The 21,532-nt window shown below is 37.4% G+C and overlaps 1 protein-coding gene across 23 annotated transcripts in view; it reads left to right on the top strand.

Annotated features, from left to right (window-relative positions):
- The window catches only part of RBMS3 (RNA binding motif single stranded interacting protein 3), a 682,345-nt gene that overhangs the window by 554,936 nt on the left and 105,877 nt on the right, over positions 1-21,532 (top strand). The window contains exon 10 of one of the 23 annotated variants that reach the window (XM_085538334.1): positions 19,399-21,240. The exons of the other annotated variants lie outside the window; for them this stretch is intronic. Coding sequence (XP_085394460.1) covers positions 19,399-19,448 — 50 coding nt within the window. The 3' untranslated portion in view covers positions 19,449-21,240. Of the gene's footprint in view, positions 1-19,398; positions 21,241-21,532 lie in introns of those variants that run through there. 23 annotated transcript variants of the gene reach the window in all.

Genomic DNA, 21,532 nt, shown 5'->3' with positions numbered 1-21,532 from the left:
TTTTTCTGAATTGTTTGGGCAAGCTAAGAACTCTTCTGAATCATCAAATGTATAGTGGTATATGATGGTATATCAGTGTCCACTTACATTAAAAACAACTCTATTCTTTTTCTACTTGGATAGCTTTGGACGTTTTGTTTTTTTTGTTGCTGTTGTTGTTCATTGCTCTTATCTGTTTCCATTTCCTTCGGTGCCCTTAGGACTTGAGCAACTCACAAGTGTTATAATGAGTAGTCTTTGGTCATTTTTTATAGATAGAGATAGAGAAGGTGAGACCAATGACAGAAAGACTTACCTGGTCCTTCATAGCAAGTTTGGAGTGCCAAGAATAATAAAAGCGAATGGTGTGTAGCTCTTCCAAATACTTTTTGAATCCAGCAGATCTCAAAGAAATCTGATTTTTAATCTCACATCTTAGTTCAAGCTCATTACCTCCTAAGGTCAGATTGTGCTTGTTCCTGTGAGTTTTATTTTGGTTTTAGATATCGTAAATCTGTTTGTCTAGGTAATCACTTTTAAGGAATTAAGTTTCTTGACATTTTACTATTGTGTGCTGATTTCTGAGACTGTTGCTGCCTGCATCTTCCATCTGGATACTGCTTTTAATTCGCTGGCACGTGCTTTTGTGCTGAAATACCTGTCTCTTGAAATTAGATCTCATCTGAGCTGAATAGAGAGTTGAGCCATGAATGTTAACATTCACACACATCAATCCTTTTTTAAGGGCTTTAGCAATTGAGCTCAGCTCTTAGAAGAGTGCTCATCTTCCCTTCAAAAAGGATATCCTTTTGCTCTTGTGGCACTTTAAAGGTCTGTCCCTAATATCTGCCAAAACCAAAATAACAATTCCTTAGGTATTTCCTGTTTTCTCTTGCTCAGAACTTTAAAGCATCTATCAACTTAAAACAGTTCCTCATCTTCCATGCTAGCTTTTACAAGTTGCGTCAAACTTAAAAACAGCCAATTCTCAGCACATTCTTTTGCATTTGGGATCCTGATGTATTTTTCTTCTGCTGATTTTTTCTTCTATTTCATTCTTTCTTTTCTTTTTTCTTCTGTGTGTTTATGTTTTTTCACTGTTTGTTGCCTGTCTGGAAATCTCAAAGCTCTACTCCAGACAAGAAGACAGCTTTTAAGATTCTGAGTCTCCTCCTTTGCTGAAATTAGAAACATGCTTTTGTTAGATCCTGGTTTTAATTTCCTGGTTAAAGACTACCCCTATTTTTTTTTTTCTTTTTTTTTGCTTATTTGCTGTAAAACTGTGTGCTCATTTTCATGTGCATCAAGTTGACAGAGTTCTGAGAATGTCTTTGGGCTGGTGAGCTAACTGACAGGCGAGGCTGGGGAGCAGGCACTTAATGGCATCATAGCTGCTTTCCCATGGCTGTTGCTGCCTGGTTGAGAGGAGGATCTGATCTGTTCTGTGGTCTTTGTTATGATTATTAGTTTTGTCAGTGTATAAAAATAAAAATGGCAAGTTCAGAGTCTCTGTACTATAGACTGTAAGAAAGATAGTTTTAACAGCCCACATAAAATGCTTTTTCCTTCCTTCTGAGACTCCTTCTCATTGTCAGAATCCAATATTCCTTGAACAGATTCCTTCAGGTATTTCACATGAGAAGTGTAAGTTTTTTAATACCTGATTTACTTATTTGGAGATATCTGACATTACATGAGGTTGTGGCTTAGAGGAGTGATACAGCGATATCCCAAAATCCCAACACAAGCACAATATAGCAACTATAATACACAATTTTAATGCTGAAAGACAATACAAGGCTGATATACACCAGTGTAATGTACAAACCCAATATAACAACAGTCTCTACATGCTCCTCTGACATGAAGAAGGAGGTTTTGTCCTAATTGGAAAGATCCCAAAACATGAATTGAATAAAAAAACAGTTTGGAAATCTTTAGATGGCGTGCATTGTGAGGCATTATTATTATCTGTTTCCCAGTAGTTTGCATTCTGCCACTTAATTTCTTTAAAGAAATATTGTACTTTTCTTTCTGTGTTAAGTCAGGGCTCTCATTTTATTGAGTACTTCTGAAGGACAAATCTTGTACTTTACTCAATTCAAGCTCTGAAAGTTGTCAGGGGAAAGAGAAAAGCCTGCATAGTGCTGGGAGTTATTTGGCGATTCAGAGTCAAGGACTTTGGGGTAATTGTGCATGACATTTCAGATCTGAAATCAGCCTGCATCAGTGAGGGGGGCAGCTCCCTTGAAACATCTCCAAGGATCAAAGCTCTTTCTAGCTCCATTGAGAGTTTCAGATTTAAATAGGAATTAAATCAGATATACTGTGTGCCATCAGCATGGGGCTGCCAGCTCAGCTCTACAGGGACAGGGTGGCCTTGTGTGCTCTGGTAGGAAGTTACACCAGGATGTAAGGCTGCACGTGTCTAACATGGTATAAAATAACATCGTTGCTGATTTATAAGGCATTTTGACTGACAGGAGGTGAAAGCAAAACCACTACAGTTAATTTCAATTTTCTATGGTCTAAAAGGGAGGGTGGAACATCAAGATAAAACATGGCTAACAGACATGGCTAGTACCAACCGTATGTATATGAAGCTACACTAACATGTGAAATACTTATAAAACCATTTCCATCAAGAGCAGAGCCATCTTTCAGGCAGCAGCAGACAAAACACAGGGAGCAGTGGACATTGTGCATCCCATTTTCTATGCTGTTGTGCCAGAGCCAGGGTGTCTGATGAAATCTCATAATGAAACAGTCGAATGCTTTGAGCAGTTGAACACAGTTCAGCAAAGCAGAGCTGGACTAATGCAGACTGCCTGTTTGCCAGTGAACAGATAATTGTACTCTGTCATTTAATTGAATTTTCATGATATTAAAATATACTTTTGGTAAAATCCACCATGAAAAAAGTGCTCTGCTTGTGGATCTTTTGTATGGAGAATAAAGCTACTGAGTAAGGGGGAAGAAGAGTGTCTGGCAGATGCACAGATAATTCTTGAGGTTAAATTGTTATAAAAATAATTAAATTTCCACATATTATGCAATTTAGATTATTTTAGCCAGAAGGGTTTTTGTTGCTGCTGCTGTTATTGGTAGTGATCTGTTCAGAGCTGGATAAGAATTAAGGAATATTATTGGGCAAAAAAAGTTCATTTGTTTTTGCAAAACAACCTTGCAGCTGCATCAGTCATATGCAGTTAGTTTGCATTTCTTGGATATGAGCCATTCTAACTGGTAAAGACATAGTGCTGGACAGTGAGAGGGTTTTTTGTTTTGTTTTGTTTTTCTGCTGTTTTAAGTCAAAGAATCCTTCTGATTCATGTTCTTTCTCACGAGGCTATCATTTCAAAGGCTCGGCATGCAAGTTATGTCATCATAACCTCCTCTGTTCTTCTTTACTTGCTTCGTGAGCAATTCTTACACGGAGGAAAGGCTGAATATTCTCATAAACATTCCTACTCTTTGCAAATAATAATCTTCTGATTGTCTGAGGCACTGAGGGCAAGGTTAATAATTTCTGTTTGTTGCTTCATTCACAGTCACTTTCCATTGGGCATTACAACCTCACTCTTATTTATAATTCTGGGATTTGATCTCAAGCTGGGCAATCAGCAAACTCATACTTTTTCTCTGTATAACGTAAGGCTGCAGTGGGGTATCAAGCTATTGGTGATGAAAGCTGCAGACGCTACACAGAGAATCTGTTGCTTGATTTATATATGTCCTTTTGATTTGGGTGCCTAAATTTAAATACCTGAAAGGTAGTTTTCAAAGACAAAATTTCATTGATCTAAAAAAAAAACAAAACAAAACAAAAACATATACTGGGGACTACAGAAGCAAACAGAAGCTTTAGTGGATAGCAGTATGAAATGGGAGGTGGTTCTCATCATTTTCTAACTCCTCCGTTTGGTAAAGTACCTGAAAGAAGGGTAATTAAATTTCAGTGCTAGTTCTGTCACTATTAAGTGAAGGTAAAAAGTATAGTCCATAATTTTTTGGACCATAGGTCAACTGCCAGCCCTCAGAAGCTTTTGAATATTATCAACTTACCACCATTTTACTTAGAAACACTGTCCTGTGAGTTTGCTGTGAAGACTTTGTTCTCTGGCCTCATGGTCTGCAAGAGATTATACCATGGTTTGGACATGTGCTGTCTCTAAGGTATCTGTGAAATGTCTGGAATAATGTAATGGTTGTTCATAGAGTCGTGATTCAGATGCAGTAAGCATATAATCTGTAATGAAACCTTGTCCTTGCATGGAAGTAACTCATTCCCCAAGTCAATTTTAAAGTTCCTTGTTCAATTTAAATATTTCATTACATTAATTTTTCAAAACAACAAAACAAACATTCATCAAGTGAAACTAAGCATGTCACCCTTGAATCTGTACATCTGTTGCTCTCCTGCTGTTTTCCTGCATAATTCATTTTAATACATTTAAAAGTGTACCTCTCATTAAAATTCCTTACACATGTTTACATATAATGTTTGTATTATAAAGACGGAAAGGTAGTCCTCTCCTCTTCAGCCTTTTTTACTCACTTAACATAAATGTATATACACAGAGTAGTCTATGAATCAGTTCTATTATCGGTCAAGAGAATGGTTATCTATCACTTATTCAGATGCCAAAAAGAATTTCTCATAGGTTGGCTACAGTGCTGGAGAGGGTTCAAGTCAGGTGATAGCTGGAGGTGGTGACATTTTAAAGTTGGTGACTCCATATTTCAGTGATACTGATGAAATTCATTCTCTGAAATCCTTAATTGGTGTTTAGGATTATGTATGATTTCTGGTTATTGTAATAGTAGAGGGTCATAAGGTTATTAAAACTGCTCATAAAGTGTTAGCATAACTTTTGATGAATCGTAAAGTTAGTAATCGCAGAAGAAAACTCAACATGCTTTGAGAGGAAAAGGAGGCTCATATTTGTAAAAAAATAAAAATTTTAAAAAAAAAAAAAAGATAATTCAAGGAAGTTTATTTCAAGAATCATTCTTGAGGAATACGTGGCATTTTATATAAAGGGATATGGATGTGTTTACCTGGTTTCCTTGGACCTTCACATTCAGATTTTTGTTATGTATCACTTAGAAACTTCTTGGGGAGCATATGATATATTAAATTAAAACATGAAGAGTACATAGTGATTTTCTCCTTGACTATCCTTTTTCCTTGCTAAGAATGGGAGTTGCAGTATGCTTCCTTAAAAGTTTTTTGAAAAGTTTACATAGGAAACTCATTCTTGCTTCCTGGATACAATGCAGCATCAGTCCCTATGGAAAAGGTTGAAGGCCATATATGAGCCCTTTAAAAAGATTAAGTCAGGTTTTTTGAGTCACTTTGACTTCCTTGAAATTGAGTAACAGAAAACGCAGCTGTGAAAGGAAAATTGAGAGAGTTCCCTTCTGAGCAAAAGTTATTTCATTTTATTCAGATTGCCTACTGACAAAGACGCAAAGTAGGTTTGAATTCGATATTATGCAGCACTATCAAACATAGGTTAAGAAATATGGAGAACAAGCTGAGCCCTAGGAGGTTGTGGATCAGGGGCTGAGGAGATGGCCCTCCACTGGGAGTCCCTCTTCTTGTACTGCAGTGAGAGTTTGGTCTCTTCTATAGTGGCTGAGCACAATTTTCAGGTGCAGACTGTTTGGGGATCAATTAATCAATGTTCAGTGTTGAGAACAAAAGAGGTTCACATCAATGTTTGGTTTGTTGTCTTTTCTTGTCATGTTACAAGTATGTGTTACTGGTCCTTACAGTAATGCAGTTGTATTATATGGCCTTTCTATCTGGTGTAATCCAAGTGTTTTTTTTAAATATAAGAAATATTACTCAATAAATGAACAGAAAGGGCAGAGGTTGGAAGCTGACTGCAACAATTTGTCTTCAAAAGGTCTTAACAGTAGGAATGCTGTTGATATGAACTTCCTTGTCTGTGCTTTTCCTTTGCAGTCACATGTGCAGCAGGGTTTTGCATGAGAGGTGGGAGCAGCACCATTTGTTTCAAAACATTTCATCTACTGGAGGAATATGAAATAGAAAAAAGAGCAGTTGGGTTAATAGGTTGATCTTTCCCGAACAGAACCATGTAATTTAGTATGTATTCCAATAAGATAAATGATTGAGAATCCTGCAGTGTATCTTAGAAGACTCAGAATGACAAGAAAAATAATGTTTTTTTGCAGGCCTTTTATTTCTCAAATGTCTATGGTCTGCTTTCTTGAACTTTCCTTTTATGTATTGAATAGAATCACAGAATAACAGAATGGGTTGGGTTGGAAGTGATCTTAACAATCATCTGCATCCAATTCCCCTCCCTTGGACAGCGTTGTTGTCCACTAGATCAGGCTACCCAGAGCCCCAACCAACCTGGCCTTGAATGCTTCCAGGGATAGGGCATCCACAGCTTTTCTGGGCACTCTGTGCTAGTGCCTTGCCACTTACTGAGTGAAATATTTCCTTCTAACATCTAATCTAAATCTCCTCTCTTTTGCTTAAAGCCATTCCCCCTTGTCCCATCACCATCAGACCATGAAAAAAGTCTTTCTCTGTTCTGTTTATAAGCTTATTTTAAATCTTGGAAAGCTGTAATGAGCTCTCCCTGGAACATTCTCTTCTCCAGACTGAACAAGCCCAGCTGCCTCAACCTTTCTTCATGGGAGAGGTGCTCCAGCACTGTGAAGATCTTTATGGCCCTCCTCTGGACCTACTCCAACAGTTCCATGTTATTCTTCTGCCTGAGGTCCCAGGCCTGCACGCACTACTCCAGATGGAACCTGATGAGGGCAGAGTGGAGAGGGACATTCTCCTCCCTCTCTCTGCTGGCTATTTGCACTTCTCTTCCAGCAGGAGGGATTTTTTCTCCCCAAATTTCTTTCTAGAGATGAAAGGACATGACAGGCATGGGAAGCCTCACTGATGGTGAAGGATGAGGCAAAGAACTTGTTGAGTACCTCAGCCTTCCCCATGTCTGTTGTAGGCAGTTCTCCCTTTTAATTTATCAGAGGAGGTCTGACTCTTCTGGCTGGTGTACCCATTAGAATCCCTTCTTTTTATTTTTCATATTTCTTGCAAAGTTCAGTTTTATCTGTGCCTTGGCTTTCCTGAACCTATCTCTGCATGTCCAGAGAAAATCCCTTTATTCTTCCAAGACCACCCATACCTGCTTCAACTGCTTATACATGGTCCCCCTCTTGCCTGTTTGCCCTTGTTCATCCATGCTGGTTTCCTGCCTCCACCATGTGATCTATCAGTTTCTTAACGTAGTGGGCAACTCTCCCACCCTTCCCTGCCTGCCTGTCTTTTCTGAAAACTGCTAGCCCTCAATCATCGTGCTCCCATTACAGAGCATTATCTGGAGCAGACTGGGCATTGATTTCATCAGGTGGTGTCCAATTTGCCACAACAAGGACCAGTTTTTGTCAGCCTGCTGTGCTCCCTTTCGCTGTCCATTTTGGGCTTCCACAACAATGCTGAAAATGAAACTACGAAAGCTGCAAAAGTTCTTCCTTTCTATTTATTTAGGCTAGAAAGATATTAAAATGAAAATAAATAAAAATGGTTCTTATTCAGTAGTACTAACTGAACACCTAATTAGTTGATGAGCTGAATGTTTTCATGTTTTATGCGCTCTCACTGCTCACTCCTCACTTCCATTAGTTCTGTTGCACAACCTTTATTTAATTTCATCTTAAATTTATCTAATACTTTAATCTCTTGATGTCTGAGACTGGATTTGTCTATGGTTTGGAAAGCTCACAGAAAAATGAGGCCGGGAACCATCAAGTGCTACTGCAACAAAAGTAATGGTTGATTAGGCAAAGGTCAGGGCAGTGGCTTACTCCTGATCAAGAGAGAATTTCATGTTCCCTTGTATTAAACTTCAGTGATGTGTAGCATACTTGAATCAATAAATAGCATTTTGCTGTTCATGCCCATTGGAAATAATACATGATGCTGCAAGTATTGATCAAAGGGCTCTACTCTGTTAATCCCTTTGCTTGTAGCAATGTTAAAATATTTACAGATTCTCCTTAGTATCCCAATGTGTGTTTTTGCCCAGCAAAAATGCTCAGCCTGTCTACTTAATACAGATTTTACAAGTACTTTTTTTTTCCTTCTCTTTTTGAGCACATATATGAGATAAATCATTATACTGTGGCTATGCTCACCACTTTTAATGCTTTATTGCATTAACATGTTGAGAACGTATGCACTGATTGGAATGATGTAGTAATTGTGAATTAAGCAGCAGAATGCCTCAGAGATAAAATCCATCAGTGCCTCATCTGCAAGTGCTTGACTTACAGTAAGGACAAAGAGGCTAACACTGTGCAGTACACTGCTGTATTGTGAGAAGGCAGGCAACAAGAGGAAATATTCATATAATGATTATTTACCCACATATTCATGAAATAATCTAAAAATTAACACTAAAAATAAGTTATTTTCCCCTTAGCTGCTTATTTTGTTCATCTGTATTCTCATCAAGAAGTCCCTGAGTGGTTTGTAGCAGAAGATACAATGAATCCTGTAGGCTCTCTGTCTCCTGTGCTTGTTCATTGACCTCATGTAAATGTAATCATTTATCTTCAATTTTTTATACTAATGTATTGAAGGCAGACTTGATATTGTCAGACATGCAATGGAATACGCTCCAGGAAACCTTCCTTCCAGTGGTGAGGTGACAAATGAAAAAGAAAATAAAAATGGATTTTGCAATTTAAAGCCTAGTGTGCTCAGGGAAGAATGCATAGCCAGCTATAATGTGATATGATTCATTTCTATGTATGCAGGCAAGAATTTTACACAAAAGCTTTATGGGAGATGTACAGGGTATTTAAAGTAACATGAAGACTTTTCTACATAATGGTGCTTTCTTAATCTGTCACAAGCTTGAAAAAAGGTTTAAATACTTGTGTTTGCCTTACTATCTTTCAGTAAGACGTCACATTATGCCTCATTCCATTACCTATTTAATCATCCTTTAGACTTGGTTATATTTTTAAAGAAAAAGGTTGGTGTATGGGAACTGTTGAGTCATGGCCTGAACCACTGATTGAGCACCTGAGGAAAGGACTGAGTCACCCGCAGGAGTACAGATGAACGCAATTCATTTGTGTGACCTCCCAGACCCCATTTAAGGGCTGACCGGCACTAAGGAAGGCTCTCTGGAGATCTCTCCTCTGTGGAGTCTTTCTTGTGAACTTACATGTTTGAATAAAGGTGTGCATTACTTCCCTGTTTGTTTCTTTTCACATTTTCGCCACAATAATCTTTCCATCCATAACAGTTGGTAAATAGAGTAAAAATGCAAACGTGCTTCTTTTGCTGAATCCCTGAAGATCAGTTCTTACCATGTAAAGAAATTACATCTTAAGTATATACAAAGCAGGTACAAAATAAGACAGTGCTTCCAGGTAAAAGTTGTCCAAGGCTTTAAATTATTTCCTCTTCCTGTAGATATTTTGTAATGAAAGGCAGGGGACTTTAATAAGTTGGCCTAATACAGATGCTCCGTGAAGTTCTGGGGCACATTTTTTTCAGTGTTTAGGTTTTGTCTGGGCGCAAACATAAATATGGAGTATCTTAGATCTGTAAAATGTGTAGTACTAAATATCAGCATCTGTGTTAGAAGTAACAGAACAGTTTTAAAAACCTTGGGTTATTTTGTGGGGTGGAAGCCATACAAGGGTCCAACTACTGCTGGGGTGGGGCCTGAGAGAGTTCCATGCCTGAGGGTACTACAGTATGGTAAATAAAAACTTCCTTTCTTGTTCCTGATGATTCAAAGTTGTTTACCTGTAGGATAGGTGCAGGGATGTTCTCCCCTGTCTGTCAAAGCTTTTCAAAGGGTGAGATGTTTTGTTTTAGTCATTAGCATTTGAAGGAGTGTTTTCCAACTATCAACTATTTTAGCTTCTTGAGTTCCTTAATAATAGGAGGAAAATGTCACATTTTCCCCAGTAAGGGATTGAGGCATAAATGTGGTGAGGTGATGGGCACTTGTTGCTTCTGTATGTGAGTTGTTTTGGCCTTCCTGCTCTCTGTGAAATGTGTGGGGAACTGAAGCCTCTGCATTTCAGCAGATTGAATTGCAAACGCAGTTTCCACATCAAGTGACAACCTCCCAGAGTGATTGTTAAAGGCTCAGACAGAAACAGAACCCAAATCTCCAGGTTCCTAAACCTAGCCCTTAATATTGAGACTAGAATAAATATTTGTCGTTTTCTTAATCTCTACCAATTGGCTCCTAAAATAGAGTATGTGTCTCAGTACTGTAAGAACTGCCTTTAGTTGAAGTGATTGAGTGCTGTGCTTTTTGGAACATTTCTGTAAAAAATGTATTTTGCTGATTTTTACCGGAGTGTTTTTATTTGTGGCAGACAGCTATGTCTGGATATATGATTTATTGTTTTGTATTAAACTTTTGAGCTGTTTTTTCATCATGTTTATGTAAATAAATTGCACCACTAATCTTGGGAAGCAAACTCCCAAGGTTTGCTCAGCAGTTATGACCAGATGTATCATCAGGTGTGTTGAATAAATCAAGAATGACTTCACACTCTCCATGCAGTACAGAGAGTTAACACTTAAGGAAGATACAACCAGTTCTGAAATCCTCCAGTAGCACTCCTGAGTATACATCATCCAAGGCAGTCATCACTGAGTGACAAAAGCTGTCTCTCCTCCATATACAGCAGCACCTTTTTCTATGTAAATAATTGAAAAAGGATTTGAAGCTTGAAAAATTTCCTGAGATGTTTCCATTTTCAATGGGGTTGATTAACAGTATGTGGAAGCACGCTGCAGAGCATGAAACTCAAGGGCGCATATATATATATATATATATATTCAGTTTGGGAATACTTGCTTGATCAGAACTGTGTGATGAATAGCTCTGTCTTTTGTAGGTGGCTGTTCAGTAGAGTGTATTTGCTACAGTTGCTGTCATTCACAGCAAAAAGCTCTTTTGTACCTTGTAAGCCCATGTGGCCTGACAGAGGTAGTTTTGTGTCAGCGCTGAGTGATTGCATGCTTTCTGGGTCATTCATGTTAACATTTTGATTACAGTGGTGAGTTACAGAGGATGAGTTGCAGAGACTGATGCTACACTGGAATACACTAACTTAGATGGAGTAAAAGCATTTATCTAACTACTAAGTTTTGAGACAGTGAATCACTTAAAAAGATAATCCATAAAGAAACCGTGTTCTGGAGTTGTTTTCAGCTGATGTCTTTCAGTTTGCTGTGTTTTGTAACAGATATAATCTAGCGAAGTCTGCGTGAAATACTAAGATAAGTTCAGCAAAAATAAGGTATGAGCCCTTCTGTGTGCTCGGTTTCCCCCATCACTATGTCATGTATAGGAAAAATATACTTTATCCTGGAGAGCTTGCAAATGAAAACTAGTGTAGAAGAGCGAGGGACATAATCCTGCATGGATGAAAGCACTCTCCTTTATAACCAGCTCTGTTCTGCCACTTCACCACCACCAGCAGACAATAGACAAGCTTAAGTGTTATGTCTTCATTTTTTTTTCTGCCAAGAGTGCTTCAGACTAAGTGAACATCTGTACATTAGGCATGACAATCCTACTTGATTTGGAATTTTTACATCCCAGTGTGTCTATATGCTGACTGTGGATTTGTGCAGGAAGGCAACTGTTGTTGCTGTTTTCTGGGCAGCGTACAGAGCTGTATGATCTGGCTCTAAATGCAATTAATTTGGTGTTCCTTTAGAAAGCAATGACAAGTAACACTGCAGGCTTTCAGTGAGTTGTATATAGCCACAAATAAATCTTCTACCAGTCACGCAGTGCAAACTCACCTTCCCTGAACTTGATTTTTAAGACTTTTATCTACCCTGGGGGTCTCAGTTGCTCATTCCCTGCCCCTTCTATGCATAGAAGTTTCATTGATCTCAACAGGATTTCCGTGTGCTAGGCACCATCAGTATATTCAGAGGAGACCTGTGGTGCAGCTAAAAGATGCACAGTGCCTGTTGGAGAGAAAATATCCATCCAAAGGTTTCCCACCAAGAACATGTAGTTAGCTTTTTACATGGAGAGTGGCGCTGAGCTGAATTTATGTGAAGGGAAATTTGTTTCATAACATTTTCAAGCTTCATTCATCTGTGCCTCTGTGAGTAGTCCAGGTCCCTTCTGCTTCCTTAATGTGTTCAGTATTTTCTGAGATGGATATCTGTGGCTGTGGATCATACCTGTATGTACTGCAGTGCATTGAAAATGATGTGGAGGAGAAAGGGACATTCTGATAGTGCTCTAGTATTTATGGGAAACATTTCTTTTCCAGGAGGCACTGTATTCTGAAGGCAGTACTGGGTGTTGGATTGACTGGCAGCTGCTACGTACTCACTCTTGAACTGTCCCCATACTGCCATGTGGGAGCTGTTAGGATTAGCTTTTCACAGTGCAAGTAGGGAGTCATTATTATAAACACCAAGAAGTAAGAATAGTTCTGTTTAGTCTGTAAACTGGAGAAGAATAAATGTCTCTCTGTTGTTATCTCAGCCAACTAATCCCTGTCATACTCTGTGCTGACTGATCTGTTCATTTTACCTTCAGGAGGGTCAGAGTTAAGGAAGACGCCATTCTCTTTCCATTGCCCTTGTCCATGTAGACAAAACTTTTAATAAAGCAAGGTCAGAGGAACTGTTAGGGATCTCTTCCTTTGTTTTGGTGTTATTCTTCCACTCTGTTCTTATACAGACCTTAGCTCTCGTTGGGCTCTTTTTTTTCTTTTTTTTTTTTTTAATTTAAATTGTTTTTATCTCACATTGCCAACAAATCAATCAGAAGCCATCCCTATGAATACAGAACATCTATGGAAGCCAACATTGATTTCTCTGCAGCTGCTTCTTATTATGAAGCTCCCTAGTGTGAGGAAGACACTAAATAAAAGCTAATAGACATTACATCTCACATGCATTTTCACATTCTAATAAATATAGTTTTTGGATTTTTTTCCCTCTATCAAAAATTCAGCTATTGTTGCTTGGAAAAGGTTAAAAATATATTTCTGCTATTATTTTTTTTCCCTCAGAAACTTGCACAGGTATTGCGAGTCATTATTCACCCTGATCAACAGAGACTGTTGTTGCCTTGCAGTGACTTTTTGCATGGTAGAAATATTTATATTTCCTGCTGTGTTAATTGGTGTTACTAGTAAAGTTTGGAAGAGAAGTATTTCTCAGCTACCAAGAAGTTACTTGCTAGACGGTCTGATTAGGGAAGAGAGTGAAAGCCAGCCAAATTATTTTAATAGGATTTTTAGCTTTTCCAGAGGGGAAAAAAAAAATAAAAATGCAGGAACAAAAATAGACCACTTAGAAACCCGCCACTTTCCACTGTTAACACTTTGCTGTCTGTTGTGCATAGATGTCTGAACTACCATGAAATCAGTGGTCATCATGGTCAGAGGCAGCTGCATGAAAATAAAGAGACTCGATATAACAGAACTGAGCAGAGGGTTCCCTTGTGGTCAGAGAAGGTGACCCAATCCTCTTACATCATCATAAAAAGGAGTCTTAAATTGAACCTCTAAAAAGCCAGTCCCACTCCAGTGTGGTTTGTTTTTTTGTTTTGTGTTGGGTTTTTTTTGCTGCTTTTCCTGAGGAGCACTCCTTGGTTGGGTGCTCTCTGTATGGTGTTTGTTACCAGTAGTTGTCTGGCTGAGCATCTCCTTTCGGTCCAGTAGCTACACTTTCCCTCTCCTATTCTGCTGGCTGTTTGCCAGTTACCCATTATTGCAGTCCCAATGAGCACTGCTAGTTCAGACTTCATGGAAATAGGATAAATACACCAGTCATCCATGGAGGAGGGCAGTTTGCTCAAAACCTTTGCCCATGGCAGCTAAATTTCTTGCTGCAGCTTCCTCCCTGGCATCTGTTTCAATTAAAAAGGGGTCAGAGTAGGCTTCTGAATGCATCAGGAGCTTCAAACAAGCTTTCAAACGAGCTCTTGTGCTGAATGTAATTAGTTACCTTTGTTAGACACAAGGAGCAAGTCTGCTGGGTCTAAAAATCTGTTTGGAAGTTTTAGAAGTTTGTTTTATTTCAGTCCCACCTTAACACTACCGTGTGGCTACTTCACTAAATCTACTGCATATAGGCTGTGGCCTTTTGCTTTTAATCCTTGTGCATGTTGGTTTAGCATGATAAAGTTAACCTAAACATTCTTCAAACCTCTACAGCCCTGGAATTTAAACATGAATTGCTTCTAGGAGAGACAAATCAAATACTGAAAGTACAGTAATATATATTATTCTGAAAATTCTTGGTGGGGAAAAAAATTGAAAGCTTCAGCTGATGTTTCTTTCACCACTGCTAGATCCAGGGACATTTAAATCTATTTTGATTTTAAATTGAGTTTCTTTCCAAATTCCAGGCAAGGCCAGCAGTCATCTCCATTTCTCAGCATTTTCATAGAAAGTAACTGCTGTGCTGGACTGATGTGAAAGTATAAGAAGTGAATGACCAAGGGAAGCAAGGGATTGACTATTCTGAGGAGGACAGGAGAAGAGTTCAGGATGTGAATCAAATATGAATGTCTTCTGTAGGCTGAGAAAATTCAACAATAACAATTTATACTATTATTTTTTTCACCTACTCGTAGAATCATAGAATGGCCTGGGTTGAAAAGGGCCACAATGATCATTTAGTTTCAACCCCCCTGCTATGTGCACCACATTACTTGTATGGTGAGGATTGTTTACATGGTACTAAAGAGTTGGGTTTTTTTCAGTCAGGTTCCATTCACTGTTTTGCACAGAAAAAGAGGCTGAAATGAATCTTTCACCCTCAGCTCTCATTCGCATTCATCCATCACTCTGTCAGAAATAAGAGCTGTTAAACTAAAGGATAAATTAATCTAACAGTAGCACAACCCAAACAACGAAGGGAATGTTCTCATCCACACAGAGATGCCCATGTGTACATACAGGTATTTTTAATATGTACATATTTTTAATATATGAGATCAAATTTTAATTTGGTTTTGGAAAATGAATCCTGTTTACAGTATGATCACATAACATAATAACAGCATAGCAATGTACCCTTAGTGTTTGTATAATATGATGACATCAGCTACTGCCAGGTCATCAGCAAGCAGCCAACAAACTGTTTTTCTTAATCAGTATCACTAAATCCCACATGTGAAGTGCAATTTCCTGCTTCCATAGTTGATGCTATGATTTAACTGTCCTCTTTTCTCTTCTACATGTTTTTAATGTGTTCATCATATTAAGAATATTGCTTATGTAGCATTGCTGACAGACAGCTGAGAAAATAATAAATCTCACTCCATTTTGGTGAGCAGCTCTGTAAGAAACAATTTGAATCCTCAAGTTCTAGAAGCCAAATTTGATAACCAGGCTGAATGTAGAAGCCTGCATCCCACTACATCTTCTGGTCTCTTCTTGTAGTTAACAGAAGGAAGCACCGAGTGGTGTTTCATCTTGTCACAGAGCAGACCGCTCTTATATTTCTCAGTTGTATATAGAGGAATCTCATGAAGACAAGCTCAGATATAGAGGCCTATATTGCGTATGTCTGTACATACAAAAGTAGGTGCTCAGTAGAATAAGGTGGTCCTGTTTAGTAAACACAGAATTTGTGTTAAAGGGCATCTTTGTTCTTCTTGTGACTCCACCAACTGCTTCTTGTGTTTCATCCTTTCTGTTGCATTTTCACTGCCTCTAGTGAGAGGGTGCCTACAGTAAGTGGGGTGTTAACCCAGCAAGTGTCCGTATAAACTTTATAGGAAACATGATATAACTAGTTGCACAATATAATGAGGTACTATCTGTTCTAAGATCAGAAGCCCAGCTGCCGTTTAACTTCAGCAGTTGTCCGTAGTGAAACCTGCTTACTCTAATCTGCAGATTTGGGCAGAAGAAGGTGGCCATCATCTCCACCGCACTGAACACTGCTTAGAGAAATCAGCCTGTGAGGCCTCCCTCAGGCACTCTACAGAAAAGGAACCCATTGATTTAACCTACAGCAAATATTGGACTGGTGTTCAAAGAGCGTTTCTCTTCACCAGAAAAATGATTATGACTGCACAGAGCAAAGGGAACAGCAGCATTATTTTTACCAGGTCTCTTAAAAAATGGTTTGGAAAGGTGCGAACCTGCCAGTAAGAGCGAAAAGTAACTAGTTCACTATTAAGGTTAAATATTGAGTACAATAGAATAGTACAAAAGAAATTACTTGAACTGGGGGTGGAACATCACAGTGTTTTATTATGGACTTAGCTGTATTGACTATCTCATACAGTTCATTTTGGCAGAGAGATGAGACTCCTCCATCCTCCTTCAGAAAGCCAGTGTGCAGATGAGCACTCTAAGCATAGTTTACTATCACAAGTTATAATAAAATATGTGATAACACAGCATGCTTGGCTTGAGGTTGGTAGTTTTTCAGTAATAAACATTATTTACTTTGTACAGTGAACACAATAACCTTGGACTGAGTTGTAATGTAATGCTATGGTAATAGTGATTGATTCACCAGATGTCATACTTTAGGTAGTGCCTGTTGCCATTATCAAATCAATAAATACCAGTATAGAACACTTAGAGAAAGTGGAATAAACAGTAAAGAACAACCAGTGTTATAGTACATGTGCAAGTTTTCTCTTTTTAAATGATAACAACAGCAATAAAAACTACAAAAGACGAGGTAGCATATTAGTAATCATTCACATTTTTAATTAACTGATTTTTGAACTATTTACAGATAAAACAAAATATGAACTCTGTGGGCTTAAGGAAATCTGATCCTAACATAGCTTCGTTGTTCTCTCACAGCTTCCAGCACGTGCTATGAGCAGAAATAAACACCTAGGTAGAATTTCTTGTTCTTGACGTATTCACAAAATCAGCAGTCTTGCTGCAACATGGTAGGATGTGTCAATTTAGAAGAGCTAACAAAAAGAGAGCAAGAAATGTTTATATGAAGTATGTGTTATTTTCAATTCATTTATTTGCAAATGTGCTATTCAAGGCTGTTTGCACTTCTCATTATGTTACCTCCTCAATAGGTATTATCTATTATCTATCTAGAGTTAATTTCCAGAGCAGTATTGCACTACCACTTCTTCTAGTCATAATTACATAAATACCTTCCAAGTCTTTTGGTATTTCATATATGATTCATACCATACAGATGTATAACAATTAGTAACTGACTTTTGAATCATTCTGAATGCTTGTAGTGTTAGAATAAATGGATGTGGAAATAAAGTCCTTGAATGTGCATGAATTACTTTGTTTTGCTGTTTAGAAAGAAACCTGGTGAATGGCAGACATTTCTTTGTTGGGGCTTAATGTTAGATGTAAAAAATTCTGAAAATATGGAAACAACGTTCCATGAAATGTTTCATAACTTAAGAATTTTGTTTCATAAGGTGGGTTAAAACATAATTTCAGTGTTTTCATATCCAAAACAAACAAACAAAAAGCCTCTAAAGAACAATATATGACAGATAAATAGTAATGATATGTTCTAATGAAAACACTGTAGATAGAATAAGGGACTTAGATTAAAATGATGTGAACAAGGATTCACAAGGATGATGTCAACAACAATAGCAACACTGAAGTTTAGTTGCTTTCATCTAATTTTGTTTTCTTACTCAAAGCAGGAGAAGTTGTAGACAAAGACAGGTATCTCAAGACAAGGGCACCGGTTCCAGAACTCAGAAGTTGACAACTTGTAAAAGTAGTGTTGAATTTTTCTCATTTAAAACTGAGGAAGAAACTTTTTAGTGGAAGTGACATAAAAAACTGAGAACAATGACAGAGAAATTTAAAGCAAATAAGTAAGCAACAGCAATAAACAACCAAGAATTGTAAGACAAAAGTACAATATTTTATTACAGAGCATTTTTCTTTTCTAAAGTGATATGATTTTTGTAGCTTTTTTTTTTTTTTTCCATGAGCTACTATTATTTCCTTCATTACGACCATTCAGTGAAATGTCAGAAATTTCAATGTTCCTGAACATAAGTCTGAGCTAACATTCATGTGAGGTGTAATGTTTTTCTTGATCTATTCCTAATTTAAAATATACAGTCTTTTTTTTTCTGTGGTGTTTGTATCTGGAATACCTATAGGCATCTCTAAGTCACCATCATGGTTCTCCTGGTCCACATTTGAAACTTCTGGGAATAACATTGACAGAAATTGGCGTGAGTTATATTAATGTGCAAAGAATGATGCCATATACTGTCTGATATTTCTGTTGTACCTTGTTTCGTACTTTAGCAGTAATCACGTTTTGTTGTAGGGAACTTAACACAAATTACTCCCTTGTGTTACAGTAATTCAAAGCCATTATAATGGTGAGGCTGATGATAGGATGTTTGGCCCTTTTTGCCATTTATGCCTTAATTTGTTGCTGTTCTTAGGTTTTAATTTGCATTCTGTAAGTGAAATCATAAGGTTATTGAAACATCAAACTATTTTTAGTCAATATTTTTACTTTCAATTTAGTGAGTGCTGCTAGACTCAAGTCGACCAATTACAAAGTGGCTAAGAGTAATGAAAAACAAGATGTTACTAAATATTTAGTCATTCAGTGGAGGAAGACTGTATCGGTGTAAATTATATCAGAAGAACATTGCTGAAATGTGCTAGAGCACAGGACTGTATGTATAAAGGACTATTTTGTTAACTTGCCATGCAATATACTACTGAAGGGCCCAGAATCTTCAGATAGCCATTTCAGGTGAACTGGAGGATTTAGTATGGAGAGTTTTGAGCTGAATACTTTGTTTTTATGCTTTGAATTTTGTAACATATACATATTTTCATGTTACTATAAAACTGGAACTTCTGTTATGTTCAGGTCTGCTAGATCTAAAATGAAGTATACGTGTTTCAGAGATTGTATGTTTTGGAAATTAGATCAGTACTGGCAAATGTCCTAGTCTGTATTCTTGATTCCTTACTCACTTTCAGTTCTGCATTTACATCTTTACTAAACAGCGGGGAAGAAACTGAAATAGCAACTAGTTGATATCAGGGAATAGTGAAACTGTTGCAGGTTACCTTTCTCTTCATTTTAAAAATACTAATTATAACAGGAGTAGCAGATGCCACTGTATAGATTCATTATTCCAATAGTGGTTTCAACCAAGAAAATAAAGTCAGAACTGTGCTTGGTGGATTTGCATAATTGCATGTCTGAAAGACATAAGTAGTATTAACTGTTGTTAAATTACTTTGTGATTTTTTTTTTAATTCAAACTAAAGTTCCTGCAGTTACTAATTGAAGGGGATTAACTAGGCATGACTACTGAGAACAAATACAACCCAATATCAATGTGATATTAAAACTGAAATATGATTTCTCTTGTTTAACTTTTCTAGCTTCTCACTTGTCAGCCTTGCCTTGTTTGGTCCCTGAGGCCAAAGCTTGAATGTACGTATTGCTCTCTGGAAAAGCCTTGCAAACTCTGATGCGAAGATCTAATGAGATTTCACTTTCAGAAAATAATTTTTGTCCACGTGTTAAGATGGAATTGGAAGTGAAGACTGTATTGTAGTTATTTTGCAGCACACTTGGCTATTAAAATATATCTATATATCTATATCTATATGGGAATACTTTGTATAGTCTGAGGAGGAACACTTTGCATCATGTGATAGTTTTTTAGATCTGAACATATATTTTATTCAGTATGCTTCTTTAATTATGAGGTGTCTGGGAGGACAAAAGGAAAACAAAAGGTAGGCACAGCAGTAGGAGCCTTGCATGGTATCGCCGTGCCTGAATCATCTGTCAGAGGCAGGACACAGTGGAATATGGAATGAATTCCTGTGGGGTGGACCCTATATCATTTCCTTCTTTTTTTTTTCTTTTTTTTTTATTACACTAATGTAAGAGCACAAGTACCAAGAATCTTTCTGCTAGTGGGTCATTGAGATCCTTGTCAGGATAGTCTGTTCTTATAAATGAATGCAGTCTGCTGCAAATGACAGTGTTCAGATGGATCAGAAACCATAGCAATTTTGTTTCATACAGAGAGGCCTTGTGGACAAATAAATCCTCTGCATGTCATATTCTAACAAAGTTAGCAGATGTTGGGCCTGTAAAAGGATGGACCAGGAGACAGAAAAATTAATAATAAATACATTTTTTAATTTGACCTATTTGAAAAGCATATTTGAAGCAAGATCTTTTTTCTCATCCTGAAATAAGTTGGTGGGCTTTTTTCTCATACATTATCTTTAGTTTTTTGTCTAACAGTTTTATTTTTCTGGATGTTCCTCGCCTAAATTTAGAACAGTTGATAGATCTGCATTTCCAGTGCATCAGAACTGCTTACTAGTGTGCAGTTGCTATGGCATAGTCCAATGGCCAGTACAATCCCCAGCTTCTGGCAAAAATTGCTAAATGGATTCCTTCAGACCACAAAGACAGGAAAGCATGCGTGAGTAAGTGCATTAAAAAAATATGGCATATCCTTCTACTAATATTTATTATTTTTAACAGATAAATTAATAGATAAAGGTAAAGCAGAAAGTAACAAAAGTTGAAGAACAAAATGTTGTATATTGAGTTGGGTGCTTTAGATGTTTCTAAGTAATTATTCCGATCACATAGTGTAGGTTATGTATTTATGAAATATCCCAGACAGACATGCCATTTGTGTTAAACCCATTAACGATGAATCTTGCAGGAATTCCTACAGCTTCCCATCACTCAATATCAGGCATTAAGATTGAATATAGGCATCAACGCAGAAGATTACAGTCTCTGTAGAACTGCAACTGGAGAAAGGAGACAGGCAAGTCATCATCAGGCACAGAATTCTTCTGCTCAGAATAATTGCCTATTTGCTCTGCATTCCAGCTCTATTCCTCAGGCTTAGATCCCCTGCACATCTAGTTAGAACTTGCAGAATTAATATCAGGTTTCCTGTCACCTCACTCATTACTTTTGTCAGGGGAATTCAAGGAGGAAAGTCAAAAACATGTTTTTTGGAGCCTATTTCTTAAGGACTTTTCTTTTTTTTCTTTTTTGTTTAAATAGAAATCTGTCTGTTAGCATGTCAGGTTATTTCTTTAGGCTACACTGGAAAGGACATCTGAATAAATTGCAATTTTACAATACAGGTATTGTTGCTTGAAGGTCATTATTGTGTTATCCTTTCTACCTGAGCCACACCTTCCAAAAAAAAAAAAAAAAAAAGAAAAGAAAAGAACAGAGAGACTAGAAAGAATAAATAGGCTGAATAGCAGATTGGAAGTGTTCTCTTTAGACTTCTTTTTCAGAAGACTTCCTCTGTCCTGAGTCACAGTGCATGGACCAGTACTTTGAATAATGTAGTAACACAAAATACACACTTAATTTTTTTAACGTAGTGCTAGAGAATCTCATTGGATCTTTGTGGAAAGAATGATAGCATATTGAGAACCTTCACTGGATAAAAAAACAAAAAAACATGTCTTGCTCTTAGTCCAGAAAGCTTTTGTCAAAGAAATGAAAAAGGAGGGGGGA

This window comes from Coturnix japonica, chromosome 2 (genome assembly GCF_054131305.1).
Source record: "Coturnix japonica strain WE chromosome 2, WE-NBRP24, whole genome shotgun sequence".
Lineage (NCBI taxonomy): Eukaryota > Metazoa > Chordata > Aves > Galliformes > Phasianidae > Coturnix > Coturnix japonica.
The sequence above is the reverse complement of the archived record's forward strand: the minus strand, read 5'-3'. Positions and strand labels throughout refer to the sequence as shown.